At 50.6% G+C, this 18,694-nt stretch overlaps 1 protein-coding gene and 1 long non-coding RNA gene across 9 annotated transcripts; one reads left to right on the top strand and one right to left on the bottom strand.

The window, feature by feature from the left end:
* Window positions 1-3,316: 3,316 nt before the first annotated feature.
* TSKS (testis specific serine kinase substrate) lies at window positions 3,317-18,440 on the bottom strand. 8 transcript variants are annotated; one of them, XM_081515028.1, is made up of 11 exons: window positions 18,213-18,440; window positions 17,649-17,874; window positions 9,471-9,566; window positions 9,181-9,264; window positions 8,811-8,921; window positions 7,934-8,220; window positions 7,278-7,472; window positions 5,666-5,839; window positions 4,857-4,992; window positions 3,596-3,795; window positions 3,317-3,496 (listed from the first exon to the last, which is right to left on the bottom strand). In XM_081515028.1, exons 1-11 carry the CDS (start codon window positions 18,380-18,382, stop codon window positions 3,340-3,342), a joined length of 1,836 nt encoding a protein of 611 aa, XP_081371154.1. In that variant the 5' UTR covers window positions 18,383-18,440; the 3' UTR covers window positions 3,317-3,339. The 8 variants fall into 8 exon arrangements, with proteins under 8 accessions (XP_081371154.1, XP_081371158.1, XP_081371160.1 ...); XM_081515032.1 differs by having other exon boundaries at window positions 3,628-3,795; XM_081515034.1 differs by having other exon boundaries at window positions 3,596-3,752.
* Window positions 7,257-11,831, top strand: LOC145515230 (uncharacterized). The gene is made up of 2 exons (XR_014060778.1): window positions 7,257-7,486; window positions 10,893-11,831. It is a non-coding gene; the product is annotated as an uncharacterized LOC145515230 (long non-coding RNA).
* Window positions 18,441-18,694: the final 254 nt, after the last annotated feature.

The following is an 18,694-nucleotide window of genomic DNA, read 5'->3' as shown; positions in this document are numbered from 1 at the left end:
CGGTAATTAGGGGTTAAGCTCAAAAAATGGTGTCGGCTGGTTGTCGGTGATCGAGAATAGCTGAGTAGCTGATTCCAAAGATTGCAGCTGGAAAACAATGTTGGAGGGTGGTGGGAAGCTGGAGGAAGGGGCATCCCTGGGTCTGTCGCATCCAAACACTAGGGAAGATAGAGGGTCTGTGAGACCACCACGTGCGCTCTGTAACAGTGGTCCCCAACGTTTTTGGCACCTTTCGTAGAAGACAATTTTTCCATGGACCAGTGCAGGGGTGGGGGGATGGGTGGGTGCGGGGCTGGGTTTCGGGACGATTCAAGTGCACTACATTTGTTGTGCACTTTGTTTCTACTAGTATTGCGACAGCTCCACTTCAGATCATCATGCATTTGATCCCAGAGGTTGGGGACCCCAGTCTATAAAACCCTTCAAAAGAAAACACAGGCGCAAGGCTTCATGACATTGGATTTGGCAATGACTTCTCAGCTTGGATGTGATAGCCAAAGCACAAGCAACGAAAGAAAAAAAAAAGATAAATGCATTACAACCAGATTAAAAAATTCTGTGCATCCAAGGACACAATCAATAGAGTGAAAAGAGCTGGCATGATGGGAGACTATAATTTGCATGTTGTGTATCTGATAAGGAGTTAATATTAGATATATGACATGGTTCCTACAATCCAACAACAAAAGCCAAACAACCCCATTCAAAAAATAGGCCAAGGACTTGAATAGACATTTCTGCACTGAAGATTCACAAATAAGCCCATGAAAAGATGTTCCTGGCAGTTGCCAGGAGCTTGGGAGGAGGGAGGAATGGGGAATGAGGCGGTTTTGTTTAATGGCTACAGTCTTTCTGTTTGGGAGGATGAAAAGCTCTGGACATAGACAGTGGTGATGGTTACACAAAGTTGTGAGTGTTATTCATGCCACTGAATTAGAGACTTAAATATGATTAAAGTGGTAAACTGTATGTGATGCATAGTTTGCCAAACTTTTGAAAGCCAGGCATTCAGTGTGCTCATGATCATACAGTCTGGGTTGAGTTGAACTCACTGGCCTTGTTGTGGTCACCAGTCATTGGTCACTGCATCAAGCTGAAGGGGCACCTGGGAAATGGGATGGCCAGGGCTCTCTGTCTCTGTGGGGTATCTTCAATAAGTGTTCCCAAAAGAGCAGCCTGATTTGTTCTTTTTTAAAAATTTTTATTTATTTATTTTGTTCTTTTTTTTATATATGATTTTTAAAAGATACTTAGCTGTACTGGGTCTTTGCAGCATGCAAATTCTTAGTTGTGGCATGTGGCATCTGACCAGTTCCCTGACCAGGGATCAAAGCTGGGCCCCTCGCATTGGGAACTCAGAACAGTGTCTTAGGCACTAGACCACCAGGGAATTCCCAGTGTAACTTTATATTTTAACATACTGGCTGTAGACCCATCTTATTACTCTTCTGTAGAAACAAAAAAAATCTTTGCTTCTCTCATCTATTTGTTTCTTCAGGAGACCTTTAGAAAAATTGGGTCAATTCCTTTAAAAAATAATCTCACTGGGATTTTGATTGAATTTGCATTGAAACCACAATAGAATTTGGATAGAATTAACATCAGCACAACATTCAGACTAGTTATCCAGGAAAATAATTAGTTTCTCAAGTATTCAAGGAATCCTTAAAAGATGTATGTGGGCCTTAGGGGTACGAAATTGGATTACTCATAATCACTGAGTACACACTACTGTTACGTGTGCCAATTACTAAGCTATTATCTCTCGGATTCAAATTCCCTCCTTTGTGAATCTGGGACTCGGCGACTTCGAAAACCACACTTTCACTTTGCCAACAGGCTGTGTCCGACTCTGCCAGTAGGGGGCACCAAAGGGACTGAAGGAAGCCGAGAGACTGGGCTCTTCCGGTTTGCTCTCTGCTTATTTCCTGTCAGTTTTTCCTTCTCATCTGTTATCACCCAGCATAGCTTCTTTATCCCAGCTGAGGCATTTCCTTCCTGCAGCAGCTGCTAAGTCTAGTTTGCAGTTTTTCCAAATCTTGCGCACCCTGAGAAATGCCAGTGCCATTTTAGCATGCTTTCAGAGAAGGCCCCAGTGCCTGGCGGTCCTCTAAGCTCAGATAACATCTGCGCCAGTTGAGCAATCTCCCCTCCTCATTGTCCTCCTTGGATTTCATCTTCGATGAGCCTCTCACCCAAGTGTTTAGTTTTCGTAATTCTAACCCATATTCTTTGTTTTTCCTTCACCAGCGTTATTAGCTGCTCCCACTGTGCCGAGTTATTACCACTATGATACCACAGGGCTCTCTTTTTGCCTTTTCAGTTTCCTAGTTACCAACTCTTTATACCTCAGTAATATTTCCTTATATGAAATCATCTCTGTGGAAATAACCAGTGTGATTTCTGTCTCCTGAATATACCTTGGCTGACATCAATATTTGCAAGAGGAAGTGAATTCTCAAATTTGGTTTGGGAAATTTTGTTGGTTCTTAGGATTTGAACATAGTGATGAGCTCCTAGTCAAGAAATGGAATGCTAATATTCCACAGTCTGCAGTGGCATCATGGTAAATCATATATTAGCGTCCATCTTGACTGTTATGAGGTTCCAATTGAAGTCTGTGACTTGAGGGATGGGTGGCTTCTGCAGTGAACCATCAGGGCACTAATAATGGCCACAAGGAGAGTGGCATTCAGTGGCTTCTGAGTGCCCTGACATGCTTAATGAAAGAATATTATGAGCTCAGATCTTTGCAATATTGCTTCTTCTTTTTTTTTTTTTCAGCTGCAAAGCATGTGGGATCTTAGTTCCCCAACCAGGGATGGAACCTGTACCCCATGAGCTGAGATGTTTAAACTCTCAGCTCCAATCACATTCAGAGAACCAATGAGCTTCCATGGAAACCCTAAAAGAATTTCACATTTCTTGTAAACACAGGGTCAACATGGCTGAAAATCCAACACAAGCTGTAGCTGTATGGGTTCCAGAATTACACACCAAGTTGAATTAAAAACCTCCCTAAGTCTCTGATAGGAAGGTTGGGGTGTTGATCAGGAAAGAGTGGAAGATTGAGACTTACAATGGGAACATCTGATTGAACACAGATAAATTCAAGACTTTTGAACTTTCTTTGTTCCCACTTCTCCACACTGGCTATCAATTCATTCTCGACTCCCCTTTCAAGCAGAACTCATCAGAAGAGTGTACCATCATGGACATCCCATTGGCTGAGGATCAAGTCAGAGAGAGCATAGACACTGGTGCGTGGTATGTGCAATTTTACTAGCTCTCTTTTGGTGCCAAACAGGAGACTGAGTTCATGCCAGCATGAGGGGCCATTTATTGCTCAGGGGTTGGGCCCCCACGTTTTGGGGGAGTTCCCCCACCACTTCCTCCCCCCATTGTCCCCGTGGACCCCTCAAGTGGCAGGTTGCTGAGCTGATCGTGGAGGGAGCACATTTTCAAGTGTAGATAGTCCAGAGCGGCCACCTTCTCCCTGTAATGAGACAGTGGGCAGTTAGTGCTGGTGACGCCCGAGGCCTTGGGGCTGAGGTGGAAGGTGGGGGTGACTCAGGCCCTCTCCCCAATACCTCACCCTCCTCCCCTGCCCTCAGCCTCCTTCCTCACTCCGGCTTCATCTTGTCTGTCAGCAGCAGGTTCTTGGCCCGCAAGGCTTCGTCTTGGGCCAGCCGAAGGGTGGAGCTCAGGGCCTCTGCCCTGACGTGTTTGGCCAAGGCCTGGCGCTCCAGCTCCTGGGGAGAGGAGCGTAGGCGCCGCTGGGCTTGCTGGACTGGGCTGGGGGTGGAGGGGGGATCTGGGTCGCGAAGGGCAAGGGGTAGGGTCCCCTGGGGCCCACGTTCCCCCCCAGAGTATCCCATCATGCCTTAGCCTGAGGCTGACCCCAGCATCCCGCAATGCACTGGGCCTTCCCGATTCCCTTGTGCATTAGACTTGTATCTGTACCACCGTCTGTCCTCTATTGATTGCACTGGCCTTCTTTGTCCCTGTAAGCACTAAATCAGCATCTGTCACATTGTTCCTTACTGCCCATGAGCCACCATGCGCTTGATGTCTGGGCCCCCATGTCTCCTTACGTGGTGACCGACTACATCCCATAATTCACAAGACCCCACATCTCCTGTCTGTCAGGCCAGCCTCTCTGTCCCAATAATAGTCCTCAGTGCTCTGGTGCCCTGTGTCCCACAATGCACCCGGCCCCAGGTCCTAGCACGTCTTCCTGTAACTGTGCCACGTGACTGTCCTTTACTGCCTCATTTGTCTGTCTCATCCACTACAACTCATATCCCATCATGCACTGGGCCAATATCCCATAATATACTAGATCGCTGTGTTTCAGAACGTACACCGGCCTCAAATTCCACCTGCTATTGCACCTGTGTCTGTGTGCAGTGCCTCAGGAAGAGCTGTGTTCCCATTTCCCATAATGCGTCAGCTTACTGTGAGCTGTATTCACTGGTCCCCCATCTGACCACAATGATCCTCAGATAATGCATTGCCTCTCAAAGCTCGTAGAAAATCAGGTTTATATTCCATGAAGCTATAGACTGGTGTCTGCCTTCTCTGTCCCACACAGCACCAGATCCGTGTTCCATGATGCTTTGGGCCCAAGTCCATCACCCAAGCTTCCGTAATGACTGACCTATGACTCACTAACCACCAAACTGCTCCCCCGCCCCCCCATTCTGACATAGCAGAGCCAAGCGTTCCCCCAGCACCTGCTGCCCCCAGCTCACCCTTCCCATCCTGCCACACACCAGCAGTATCCTTGCGCCTGGGGCTCCCCTCCCCCTGCCCTGATCACAAACTGGACCATGGTGGCCCATGGTCCTTGGTACCAGAATCTTCTTGTGTAGCCTCTGACAGCTGGGACAGGCAGGAGCCAGGCCTCTCTGCTTCACCTCGTCCACTAGCGGGGTCAGCGCTCGTTCCAGCAGCTGCTGCAAGGACTCCGTGGACAACTGCTGCCCCTGGCTGGGGGAGGGGTAGTCACCAGGTGAAAGAGGCCTCGGCCCAGGATGGCCTGGGCCTATCTGCCCAGCCTTCACCCAGGTCCCATTTCCACTGTGCACCCAGGCCACCTTCCCACCATGCACTGGGGCCAGACTACAGTGCATCAGGTGTACTTTGGCTTCCAACAGCATGGGGAACTCCCACAGTGCCTGGGGGTTTCCACTCCCAACACCAGATGGCCCTCAGCGCATCAAAAACTCACATTTCCCACAATGCCCTAGTTAAAATTGATCCCGCATTGCATTGGAAGTGCCCCCACCGTTCCTAATACAGGTTAAACATGGTATGCTGTGCCTCTCCAATACCCCAAGGTCTCACTTCCCTATAGTGCACTGGGCAACTCTGCCTCCCACCAGTACCACTGCCCAATCTTCCCACGATGCACTTGGAAATCCAGGATGCTCGAAACAAAGCAAGACTTTCTCGTGTTCCACAAGACACTGACTTCACCGTGTGGGGAAGGGAAGAAAGGTGACTCCCCAAATGCAGCAAGACTGGCCCATCCTCTAATACGTGGGGCTGCCGTGTCTCCCACAATGCATTTCCCTCTCCATTCATGCTCAAGTCTCATCTCCTTCGATGCTTTGTCCTCAATATGACAGAATGCACCTGGAGCCAGGCGCTGCCCCCTTACCTGGCACAGCGGGTACAGGAGCCTTGGGCTCCCCGATCCAGGTTCATAGAGAGGTCAGACACCCTCCGAGAGTTCTGAAATTGCCGTCCAAGCTCCTCCAGAATCGGTTTCACTGGGCCCAGCCCCTCCAGTTCGCTCCTCAGCGAAGCCACAGACACTGCAGACCGCTCCACCCTGAGATGTGAGAATAAGCAGTGCAGTGAGGTCGCCTCTCAAAGAGAATACAGGCGTGCTCCGATTTCTGAAAGGTTGCTTTATCCCAGTCCATTTTTAGGAAAGACGTACATTAGTACCTGTTTTCACTAACCAAAAGAAATCAGAAAAGGATTTTTGCTTTTATGAAAAAAGCACAAAGCATTTGTTTTGTAGCAAGCTCTTGTTGTTCATTCGCTATGTCACGTCCAACTCTTTGCAACCCATTGATTGCAGCAGGCCAGGTTTCCCTGTCTTTCACTATCTCCTGGAGTTTGCTCAAACTCATGTCCGTTGATTCGGTGGTACCATCCAACCATTTCATCCTCTGTCGCCCCCTTCTCCTCCTGCTCTCAATCCTTCCCAGCAGCAGGGTCGTTGGCCAATGTGTCGGCTCTTTGCACCAGGTAGCCAAAGTACTGGACCTTCAGCTTCAGCATCAGTCCTTCCAATGAATATTCAGGGTTGATTTCCTTTAGGATTGGTTTGATCTCCTTGCTGTCCAAGGGACTCTCAAGAGTCTTCTCTACCACCACAGTTGGAAAGCATCAGTTCTTCCGCGCTCAGCCTGCTTTTACAGAAGCAGGACACATTACAAGCAATGAGAGTGGAGCCACCAAGCTCCTCCTCTGAGAACTACGCTCAGTATCTAGGCATCAAGCCACCATAGCTTTGAACTGTGTTCTGTGGGCATCTGTGCTTTACCTCAATTTATTTTGTGCATCTGTTGGCAAGATGTATTCTAAGGTAGTCGCTTCTTCGCTTTATGCTATTTTGGCTTACCAAAGGTTTCACAGGAACCGCTCTACTTTTGTATAGCAGGCTGAAGGCCCAGCAAGGCTCCACCCAAGATTAGCCCAGCACCTCTGCCTCCATACAGTTTGCAATACCTCACCACACGCACAGCCTCTGCTCTGACTGGTCCGTCTTTTTTTTTTCCTTTCTTTTACCGGGAATGCCTCTCCTTGTTCTCTGACTGGTTTGCCCTGTTCCCATTTGCCTCCCCTTGGCCTTTTAAGGTACAGTGAAAGTGAAAGTCGCTCAGTCGTGTCTGACTCTTTCCGACCCCATGGGCTATACAGTCCATGGAATTCTCCAGGCCAGAATAGTGGAGTGGGTTGCCATATCCTTCTCCAGGGGGATCTTCCCAACCCAGGGATCGAACCCAGGTGTCCCACATTGCAGGCGGATTCTGTCCCAGCTGAGCTACCAGAGAAGCCCCTGTAGGAACTAACCTCTTTTGTAGGTGGCTCCGCCCCTTAGTCCTTAGGTAGAAAGCACCCCTCCCTCCTCTCTAATTGGGGCTCCCACCCGTCAGTATTACAGTCTCCACCCGATTGGCTCCAGCTGATTGGCCCACCCCTTTACTCAAGGCTCCGCCCTCCCACGTTCCCGCAGCGCTCCCGGGTGGGCCCCTTACATCGTGCACAGCTCGTCTGTCCGACCCCGCAGCTCCTGCAGGCCCCGCGCGGTCTGCGCCTGCTCGCGCTGCGCCCGCTCCCACTGGCCCAGGAAGCCGTCGAGCCTGCCACCCAGACCCCCGAGCAGCCGTAGGGCCTCCTGCACGGCTCCCTCCTCCTGATGCCACCGGGCGGTCAGCGAGGATACCTCCCTCCTGTAAGGGCAGAGGTAAGGAACCCGTCAGGGCTAAGTCTGGACACGCTCCGGTCCGCCAGGCCGAGGGCTCCGGACACAACCAGTCCCCGAATTCTCCCGTTCTGGTCATGTCTTGGAATCCTCTCACGTCCCCCGGAACCCAGCCCGGAAAGAATCGTCAGATATCCTGGCCTTCTCTCGGCCTGCCTCCCAGCCCCGCATCAATGTAGGCTCCAGACACTGCCTCCTCAAGATACCGCTCGCCCCAACCCTGTCCCCCTGAGTTTGGAGCCTCCAAATACCTGCCACCTCCCCAAACTTCGCCCACCTCATTTTCACGGGCCTCCCGGCCTCCCTGCCACCAGTCCTATACTCGACTCCTTCTTCGAAGTCCTGCCCTTCCGGGTCATCGCCCCAAAACACTCCTTCCTAGGCTCTTCGAGGCTCAACCCCCCGGGCCCATCTCGAGATCCCACTCACCTCAGCTCCTCCAGGCCGGCAGAGACCTTCTGCAACTCCTGCTCGCTCACGATGGGGCCCTCCCCTGCCCGGGGCCCCATTCCCCAGCCGCCTGAGGCCACGCCTCGCGGTCGCGGGGGTTCGTCGGGGCTCCCGGGCGGACCGGAGCAGCCTGGGGGCTGGGTGGCGGGACCCAGGGCGTGCCTGGAGAGGCCAGCCTCCAGCTTCTGCTCCAGCTCCTGCAGCTCGGCCTCCTGCCTCCTTGGAGTCTCATCCTGCAGTTGCTGCTGAAGGTAGCGCAGCTTTTCCTGGGCGGGGAAGGCAGGCAGGGTTAGCGCGAGCATCCGGCCCCTTGCCTCCCGCCACCGCCACCGCCACCGCCACCGCCACCGCCACCGCCACCGCCACCGCCACCCCCACCGCCACCCCCACCCCCAGATCCGCCCAGTGAATTCCTGACATTAGAAAGTAAATAGATGTGGGGACGCGATTAGGGAAGGAGGTTCCATTCAATGCCCAGCTGGAGTCCCAACTCACCTTAACCTCTAAATGCCTGCCTCTCTGTCTCCATCTAGCCCTCCACCCCAACTCTAATCCTCGAAGGCCTCAAACTGCAGTCCCTCCTGTTTAGGAGGGACAACTGAAGCTTTTCCAACATTCTGTTGGGAAATCAGTGGGCGTGTGGGCAGGACAGGCATTCCCACTCCAAGTCTGACATGAATTCCTCTCCCTGGGACCTGAATATGGCTGTGCGTGGAGAAGTATGACCATGAACACATAGGGGCAGGGTGGTGGTGGTAGAGGTGGTTGGCAGGGCGAGAAGTCCTACCCGAAGTCCACCTCGAGTACCTCACCTACTTGAGTAACTTCCTCAAACCCATAGACCCCTCCACCTTACCTCCAGCAGGGCAGAGTTCTGCTTCAGGACGTTGGTTTTTATTTCAGCATCTTCCACCGACCGGGTCACCTTCCGGCAGTTCTCCTGGGTCGGGACACCAGGGCAGGGGCCCTGCCTTCCCATTGCAGTTCCGTCTCCCGACCCTCATCCTCGCTATTTTCCATGCAGGCTCCACCCCCCAACCGAGACACGCCCACTTCCGCAAGGATTGCCGCCCTTTTCCGGAGGCTTGGTTCCCTTGGCTAAAGGGTCCTTCCTCGGACCTCTCCCATGCTCCCTGTCCGCTTGCCTCCATCTCTCTCCTGTCGACCACTCCACTCCTCCTCATTTCCTCTCACCCTCTTCTTACTCCTGCCCCTCAGCGGCTCACCTTGAGTTGACTACAGTACCCTTCTAGCTCTTCCGCTTCTTGCCGCCTTCTCTCTAAATTCTCACTCAGCACAGAACACTCACTCTGGAGCACGGAAGGGAGGAGGGGTTAGCCAGGGCCTTCAGGGGACACCCCGTGGGGAGGAGAGGTGGTAACATCCCTTTCCCTTCTGAGCCTTAGTCTCCCCCAACTGGGCTATGGGTGCATTGAGCTGGAAGGTAGCTCAAAGAACGGGAACTTGGCCCCGGAAGAAGAAGAGGTGTTGGCGGGGGATGGGGTGGTCCTCACACCTGCAGCGTCTGCACGTGCTGGTTAACCCGGGTGGTCTTCTCCTTCAAGCTGGTGATGGAGTCTTTGGCACGCACCAATCCACTGTTGACCCCACTCTGGGGAAGAACGGGAGACAGCAGCGGTCAGGGGGTGCAGGGGAGCAAACCCCAACCCCAAGAGAAAGTCTAGAACCGGCTTTACACCTTGATTCTGCCCTGAAATAGCTGGTGGAATTGCGGACCAGGGCTGCGCCTCTGTGATTCTCGGTGTTCTTGCTCCATTAAACCAGGGGGCAGACTCTTTTTCTGCTTAGTGGATGGGAGGAAAAATAAGTAGGATCCAGAAGGGAGTGGGGGGTGGGGGGTTGCTCAGACATGTGGGAGAAGGAGGATGTTCCTAACCTGAGATAAATGCCTTTGGGTCCAGAGACATAAATAAGATAAACTGTTAAAACACATGCCCTGTCTTTCTCTCCAGGCAGTGGAGAATTCTAAAGATAACCCATTTTCCAAATATAAGCACTCACTATGCACCAAGTCAGGCACTTACCCACGTTTTCCCTTTTATTCCCCACAACCGCACCTCCTGAGGTTATTTTGGCCCGTTTTGCAAGGGAGGCTAATGAGGCTCAGAGAGGGCATGTCCTTTGTATTCCCAGGTACATGGTACGTGAGGTGCCCTTGTCAGAATTTATACTCGGAACCATTGTTTTAAACCATGATGCCATGTGGCTGCTGATCATGGCTACCTTATATCATCATAAAATGCTTTGTGACCCCTGTCAAATAAACCAGCTCAGGAAGGCTGCATGTGACAGCATCTCCACTCTCGCCTTCCACATTTATAGAAGAGTTAGCCTAGCACATGACTGCCTAGCCAAAGACTACATTTCCCAGGTGCCCTTGCAGCTGGGTGTGCCCATGTGACTAAGTTCTGGCCAATGGAATATGAGTGGGAATAATATAGGCAATTTCCAATTCATGCCTTTAATAAAGGAAAGTAGGGAACATACCTCCCTTTCTCTCTCCCTATGATGTTGATGGCTAAAGCCAGAGCAGCCATCTTGGACCATGAGATGGAGGACACAAGATAAAAGAATATTGAATTCTCAACCCTGTGAAGCTGCCATACTCAATTCCAACCACTTACATGTGAGAAGGAGAACATTTTCCACCTTGTTTAAACTGTGCTACTTTGGGGACTTCCCTGGTGCTCCAGTGGCTAAGACTCTGTTCTCCCAATGCAGGGGGCCTGGGTTCGATCCCTGGTCAGGGAAGTAAGATCCTCCATGCTGCAACTAAGAGTTTGCATAAACACAACCCGCAACACAAATATCCTGAGTGCAGTAACTAACGACCCCACATGTCACAAGGAAGACCCAGTGCAGCCAAATAAATATATAAAAAGACCAACACTGCTACTTTGTGTCTTTTTTGTTACAGCAGCCAAACTTGTGACTTAATAACTGAGCCTCCAGAACCCTGGGGCCTCTAACCCGCTGCACTGGAAGAGACCTGCTATACCTGAGACATTTATGTCAGCAATAAACTATCCTGCTGCAACCAGATATTTTGGATTTCTTTCACAGCTGCTTAAGTAATACACAAAGAGCAAAGAGAACAAGCTTCCTCCATTGTAAAATGGGAACAACTTCACATTTCTTGCACAACTGCTCTGGATAAATACCGTGATAAATATTGTATTAAGGTGATATCAGCAAAATGGAGGAGTTGGAAACCCCCAAATTCCACCCCTCAATGAAAACAATGAAAAAAAGTGGCCAAAACTGACTCAAGTCATTGGGAAGATTACAACAATCATAAATATATATGCACCTAATAGAGCTTCAAAACACATGAATCAAAAACTGACAAAATTGGGAATTCCCTGGCAGTCCAGGGGCTAGGACTCTGTGCTTTTACTACTGAAGGCCCAGATTCAATCCCTTGGTCAGGGAACTAAGATCCTGCATGCCGCATGGCACAGCACCCTCCCTTCCCCACCCCCCAAAAAAGAATGAAGTGAAAACTAGAAAGTAGGTCAGCAAAAGGAGATAGAAGACTTGAACAACACTATAAATCAACCAAACCTAACAGACATCTATAGAACATAACATGCAACAGCAGAATACACATTCTTCTCAAGTGGAATGAAACATTCTTCATATGGTCAAGGACAGACCCTAAAGCATATGAAAACAAAGTGTGCCTCCTGACCTCAAAGACCTCAGTAGAATGAAATTAGGAATCAAATGCAGAAGGAAATGAGAGGAACTCACAAATATTGATATATGGAAATTAAACAACACACTTATAAATAAACAATGGGTAGAAGAAGAATCACAAGAGAAATTATACTTTGGAATGAGAGGAAATGAAAAAGATTAGAGAAAAGGAAACAATAGAACAGTAGAGAAAAATCAGCAAAACGGAAGTTGTTTTTTTAAAAAGATCAACAAAATTGCCAAATTCTTAGCTAGACTGACCATGAAAAAGAGGAAGAATATTCAAATCACTAAAAGCAGGAAGGAAAAAGGGGATATTACTACCAATCTTATGGAAAGAGAAAGGATTACAAGGGAACTCTATGGACAATTGGATGCCATCAAATTTGATAACCTAGATGAAATGGAAAAATTCCTTGTAAAACACTAACTGGAGAAGAGCTAGGACATCTGAATAGCTCTATAACAAGAGTTTGAGTTGGTAATTTTAAAACTTCCAACAAAAAAAGCCCAGATGGCTTCACTGGTGAATTCTGCCAATCTTTTTTTTTTTTAAGAGTTGCTGCCAATTCATCTCAAACTCTTCACCAAAAAAACAGAAGAGGAGGGAACTAATTCTATGAAGCCAGAGTTACCCTGATACCAAAACCAAAGACATCACCAGATAGTAAAACCACAGACCAATATCCCTTCTGAAAACAGCCACAAAGTTTTCAACCAAATATTAGCAAACCAAGTCCAGCAGCATATAAAAAGAATTATGTGTGTGTGTGCTCAGTCGCCTCTGACACTTTGTGATCCCGTGGACTGTAGCCTACCAGGCTCCTCTGTCCATTAGATTCTCCAGGTAAGAATGCTGGAGTGGGTTGCCATGCCCTCCTCCAGGGGATCTTCCCAACCCAGGGACTGAATCCAAGTTTCCTACATTGCAGGCAGATTCTTTACCCACTGAGTCACATGGGAAGCCCTTAAAAAAGAAAGGAAGAAAAGGATCATACACTACACCATATACAATTTACCCCAGGAATGCAAAATTGATTCAACATGAAAATTAACCCATGTAACATACCATATTAGTAAAATACAAGGTGAGGGTGGAATATAATCATGTCAATGAATACAGAAATAGCTTTTGACAAAATCCAATACCCTTTCATGATAAAAACACTCAACAAACAAAGTAGAAGGGAACTTCCTCATCCTGGTAAAAAGCACCTACAAAAAAAATAATTAAAAACAATAAAACCCACAACAACGCCATGGTGGTTTTAAATACACCCATACATTTTTTGAGGCTGTTTCAAAATGTAGTGCCTTACTCCCTCACTTGAGTGTTGGCTGGACCTAGTGACTCATACCCAGTAAATAGCATAAGTCAGAGTGATGATATGTGACTTAAGAAACTAGCTCACGAAAAGAACTGTGGCTTCCCTCTTGCCCTGTCTGACTCTGGAGGATGATAACTCCCAGCCCCTAAGCAGCTCCTTCTGGAGAGGCCCATGTGGCAAGAAACTGAGGCCACCAACCAAGAGCTATACGAGTGCGCCATCTTGAAAGCACCCCCTCCATCCCCAGTCAAACCTTTAGATGACTGTGTGTGCTTAGTTGCTCATTTGGGTTCAACTCTTTGTGACCCCATGGAATGTAGCCCACCAGGCTCCTCTGTCCATGGGATTCTCTCCTGGCAAGAATACTGGAGTGGGGTGCCATTTCCTCCTCCAGGGGATCTTCCCAACCCCAGGATCAAGCCCATGTCTCTTGTATCTCCTGTGTTGGCAAGCGGATTCTTTACCACTAGTGCCACCTGGGAAGCCATCAGATGACTATGGCCCCCTGCCAAAATCTTTTTTTTTTTTTTTTAATATTTTTTGGCCGAGCAGCATGTGGGATCTTAGTTCCCTGACTAGGGATGAAATCTGCGCCCCCTGTAGTGAAAGCATGAGGTCTTAAACACTGACACGCCAAGGAAGTCCCACCCTCCCAAAATCTTGACTGCAACCCTAAGCCAGGACCACCCAACTAAACCACTCCAGGTTTGTTGTTTTAAGGTCATGAATCGTTTGTTTCACTGCAATAGCTAACAGATACACAGAATGATATTTTAGAACTGAAGACCCGAAAAGTCTTGGACTTCTTGTAGGTGGAGGTTCTGGAAAACTAGGAGAGCAGGTCCTGGGGTCAACTCAGTTCTCCCACTTATTAGCTGTAAGGCCTCAGGGAGGGGACTTCACCTCTCTCAGCTTCTGTTTCTCTCCTTGTAAAACGGGGAAGGACTAATAGCTACCTTCACGGGGCTGCTGCTGGGAAGAACACAGGCTGACCCAGAAAGGCCACTGGTCAACACTTGGGAAAAGAGAAAGGGCACTGGAGAAAAGCTGGGGTCACTGGAGGTGAGTTTTAGCTTCTCTGAGAGCAGATTTTGGAAATAGTGAAGGCTGGGCCTTGTTAGCCTTGGCTGAAACGTGAATGGCATGGTGGAGATGCATGCGTGTGTACCTGCTCAGTCACTGCAGTAGTGTCTGACTCTTTGCCACCCCAAGGACTGTAGCCCACCAGGCTCCTCTGTCTACAGGGATTCTCCAGACAAAAAGAGTGGAGTGGGTTGCCATGCCCTCCTGCAGGGAATCTTCCCGACCCAGGGATTGAAACCGAGTCTCCTGCATTGTAGGCGGCTTCTTTACCGCCCGCCGAGCCACTGGGAAAGCCCCATGGTGGAGGTGGGAGGCAGCCAGATCTGGAGATAAACCCCTCCTCCTTGGCCACCCACATGCCATGCAGCTGGGCAGTCCAATTCCCCATTCCAAGCCTGCCTCAGTTTCCTTTCTTGTCCAACGGGAATGATGATACCTTGGCAGATGGTGGTGAGGAAGGGTCAACAAGATGTTAGGATCCATAAGGCAAGCGCTGTGATTAGTGTCAGCATCATTAAAACTAACAGCAATAGGACAGGACCTACCAGGAAGGGGCTTAGGACTGAGATCGCACAGCTGCCTCAGGGAAGTCTGCAGGCAGTAGGACAAGTGGGAAGCAAGGCTGCAAAGACCTAATCTGGCCATTTCTGCACAGAGGCACTGACATTTCCTAAAAGCAATACCACCTCCTCAATTGCATCCTTTGGCCTCATAAAGATGTCAGAGCTTAAGCCATGAGCCAGGAACTTCCCTGACAGTCCAGTGGTGAGGACTCTGTCTCTCACTGCTGTTGGCTCAAGTTCGATCCCTGGCTAGGGAACTAAAAACCCACAAGCTGCACTGGCATGGCCAAAAAAACAACAAAAAGGAAAACAGGAATCAAAGCTGTCTGCTTCACCATCTTCTGCTGACCCTCCGTCCAGTCTGGGAACTGTCATTCTGTCACCAGGGGTCTCCATCACTCAGGGGTGTCTTCCTCTTCTGTCCAGTTCTCTGACCCATTTCTCTCTATGGTGTCCGTTCCTTCCTTGTCTAGGTCTCTAGCCCCCTCCTCTGTCTCTGGTTTTCTGTCTCCCCCTCAGTTGGCCTCTGTCCCCCTCCCTAGTTCCAAGTCCTCGTCTCTCTGGGGCCCCTGTTCCCCCCGATCTTGGTCCTCCTTGATCTCTGGGTTTCTGCCCCCTCTGGGCCCATCTCCAGCTTTCTTTCCTGATATAGCTCTGATGCTGTGTGCCAGTCCCTGTTACGGTCCACCTCTTCACTGTTCTTGCCCCTAGCCCAAGGTGCTGCCTGTCAGTAATTTTTTCCATTTTACAGAGAGGCCTCATAGAGGCCAGGGCTCCCCTGCAGCCCCACAATGAGCTCGCAGCTGCATCAGACCTTGATCTTGGCCGCCCAGGGCTCTTTCTCAGGCATCACAGTCCTCTGGGGGATGTGACTCAGAAATAGCTCCAGTGGGAGGTGGACCTCTGCAAGAGCTGCCTGAGCGATGCCGGCAGCAAGGGGGAGGAGATGCCTCCCGGGCCATCCATCCCAGCTGGACTCTCTCTGCCCGCTCCCTTCTCTCCACCTGGTCCTCTTACCCGGGACCTTCGCCTGGCCTCCTCTCTGGTCCGCCTGCCTCCAGTCTCTCCCCTCCAAACATCTCCCACCTGGGCCCAGAAGCATCTCCTAAGGAAAGAAGGCACTAAGGACCCACTAAGCCTCTGGTCCTGGCCCTGCTTCTTACAAGCTCTCTGACCTTGCAGGGGGTCATTCCACCTCTCTCTACCTCACTAATTATTTTTTTTCCTTCTTCTTCAAATGGGTCATTATTCCATTTCCTTTGCAGAACTTAGAGAGGAAAATGAGACCCCCTCCCCACCACAGGGATGTGGCACAGTGCCTGGCACATAGTAGGTGCTCAGTAAATGGGTAGAGAGCCCAAACTCCAGCATGGCTCCTCTCCCCTTGCCCAGGAACGATCAATGGCTCCCTATTACCCTCAGGAGAATGTCCACACTCCTCAGCCTCTGTGTCCTGTGCTCTATCCCCTGCCAGGCTCACCTCTCCCACACACCACAATCTCGCCACAAGGACCTGTTCCTCCCCAGGACTCTTTTCAACCCCTGTCCTTTTGTTTATGCTGTTCCATCTAGGTGGAACACCCTTCCCTGTTTTCCGCCTTCCTTATCTTTAGGATCCAACCTGGGAATTGCCTCTTCCAGAGAGAAAGCCTTTCTTGACCACGGCCAGTTGGGCCAAGGCCTTGCTCTTCAGGGCTCCCACGGTGACCTCTACTGCCCCCATCAATGCAGGGTGCCTCCCCCTACCCCTGACTCCTAAACCTGGCTCCCCTACTTAGAAGCTGTGTGACTTTGGGGGTGCTGTTTAACCTTCTAGAGCTTCAGTATCTTTGCCTGTGAAATGAGGATAACAACAACTAACCCATATTCTGTGCATACGGCTGACTCTTGGGCTAAACATTTTACATGAGTGAATTGCATTTCATTGTCATGACAACCTCACGAGGAGGTTGAAGTTCTCTACAGAACTCTATCTTAGGTGCTACTGTATTTCCTGCTCCTAGACCAGCACCTGACACATTTGTAGGTGTTTAAGAAGTATTTCTTGAAAGAACATACACATGCGTCTCCATTTTACAGATGAAGAAACTGAGGCTCCGGAACATAGAAAGTGTTCAATATCTGCTAGTGAATCTTAGTATCATTATAACCAGGGTTATTGTTAGTGTGATTCTCCATGTCTGTGTCAAGACTAGTTCAGAGCCTGGCCCAGGAGAAACCTGGCAAGGGGTGGAAGGTGATAGGGGAGTTAAAGGACCAAGGTACAGCATTGGTTAAAGAATCTGCCTTCAGTGCAGGAGACACAGGAGACTTTGGTTCGATTCCTGGATTGGGAAGATCCCCTGGAGTTGGGCAGGCAATCCACTCCAGTATTCTTGCTTGGAGAATCCTGTCGACGGAGAAGCCTGGCAGGCTATAGTCCATAGGGTTGCAAAGAGTTGGACACAACTAAGCATGCACACATGTAGCATTCTATGCTTTAGTCAGAAATTCTCTAGATTTTCCTAGATTTTGCTCACCTTGCAGTTTTGTCACACCTTCTGAAGTGGTCCCCTCTGAGAACTCATACTCATCCTTCAAAGCCCAGTGCCAACACTGCCTCCTCCAGGAAGCCTTCCCTGATATACCTAGTCTGGTTTGAGGGGCTCTTTTCTGGGATCTCTGGTGTTATCTCCATCATGGAATTTCTCATCCTATCTGTATCTGTCACTCCCACCAGACTTGGAGCTTCCCTGGAGCAGGGACCTGGCCCGATTCCCAGCTGTGACCCTAGTCTCACTCAGGGCATTTGCAAGTGACTGAGTGAATGAAAGACCAACTTCCAGGCAACAGGTATCATTTACCCCCGATGGAGCAGATTCGTGGCTGCTTGTCAGGGCCCTGTAGGGTGACCAGAACCTTCTCATTTCAAATCATGAAGACTGTCCCTCCCCGATCCTCAGTTGTCTACCACCAGGGTGAGGGCCCTGGTCTTCCCCAGCCCAGCCAGGGGTCCCTCACCAATATTTCCGTGATGTCTGGGTCATCCGGTGCCCAGGGTGGGGTAGGGGAGGCAGGGGGCACGGGCAGTGCCAGTGAGCTGCTGTCTTCCGTGGTTGAGTCTGTCCCCGAGGAGTCGGTGGGCTCCATGCCTGCCAGGTTGAGCAGGGACACATTGGTGCAGGCCGAGGACCGTTTGAGGTTCAGGCACCAGTGCATCGGCTCATGGGACATCCGAGGCTCAACCCTGGGGCAGAGGAATGGGCAGGAGGGTCAGGGTGCGGCCCCAGCAGGGTACAGCCCCTCCCGCCTCCCTGTCTGCACATCCCCTAGTCTCTCTGACTACATCCCTGCTGCCTTTTCTTTTGCCATGTCCAGCCCCACCTCCTCTTCTCCTTCCCTCCATCCCCACTACCTTCTTCCTCCTACGCTCTTGAGTCCCCCTTGGCCACCGGCCCCCTGCCCGCCTCTCCTCTGCCCCATCCTCTCCTTCCCCACCCCTTCCTCCAGCACCCACGGTGGGACTCGTGCTCTGTTGGAGGCGGTGCTGGGCGTTAGGACCCTGACAGGGTTCAACAAACCCACCCGTGGAACGACACAGCCTTCTTTTTCTTCGCGATCCCCTTGACTGGGCTGGTAACCCCCCCAGGAGACTCGAGGACCAGCTGGGAGTGGCTCTCGACCCCCGCAGGGGGGTCCCCGGCCTCATGGATCTCTTTGGACTGCCAGATTGTCTTCACCACCACGCTCGCCATGGCGGGTGGGGGGCCCGGCTTCCAGGGGCTCCTTCCTCCGAGAATGTCCACCTATTCTGACCACTGCCCCTCAAGGTCCCCGGTGCCCACAGGCCTGACTCATAAAGGACCCAACCACTGGGCTCCAGTGGGGGGGGGGCGGTGGGCACAGGGCTGGGAAACGTGGCTTATCGCCTTCCCCAGGGGGGCTCAGTGAACCATTCCTTGTCCAGGTTTCTCGTTCTGCCCTGATCTTTCCCCCACTTCAGATCCATAGTGAAACTGATTCATTCTCAACGGTGGACTGGCTCACTGTTTCTTGGGAGGGGTCCA

The sequence above is a fragment of the Giraffa tippelskirchi genome, chromosome 7 (assembly GCF_054371585.1).
Source record: "Giraffa tippelskirchi isolate mGirTip1 chromosome 7, T2T-mGirTip1v1.2.pri, whole genome shotgun sequence".
NCBI lineage: Eukaryota > Metazoa > Chordata > Mammalia > Artiodactyla > Giraffidae > Giraffa > Giraffa tippelskirchi.
The sequence above is the reverse complement of the archived record's forward strand: the minus strand, read 5'-3'. Positions and strand labels throughout refer to the sequence as shown.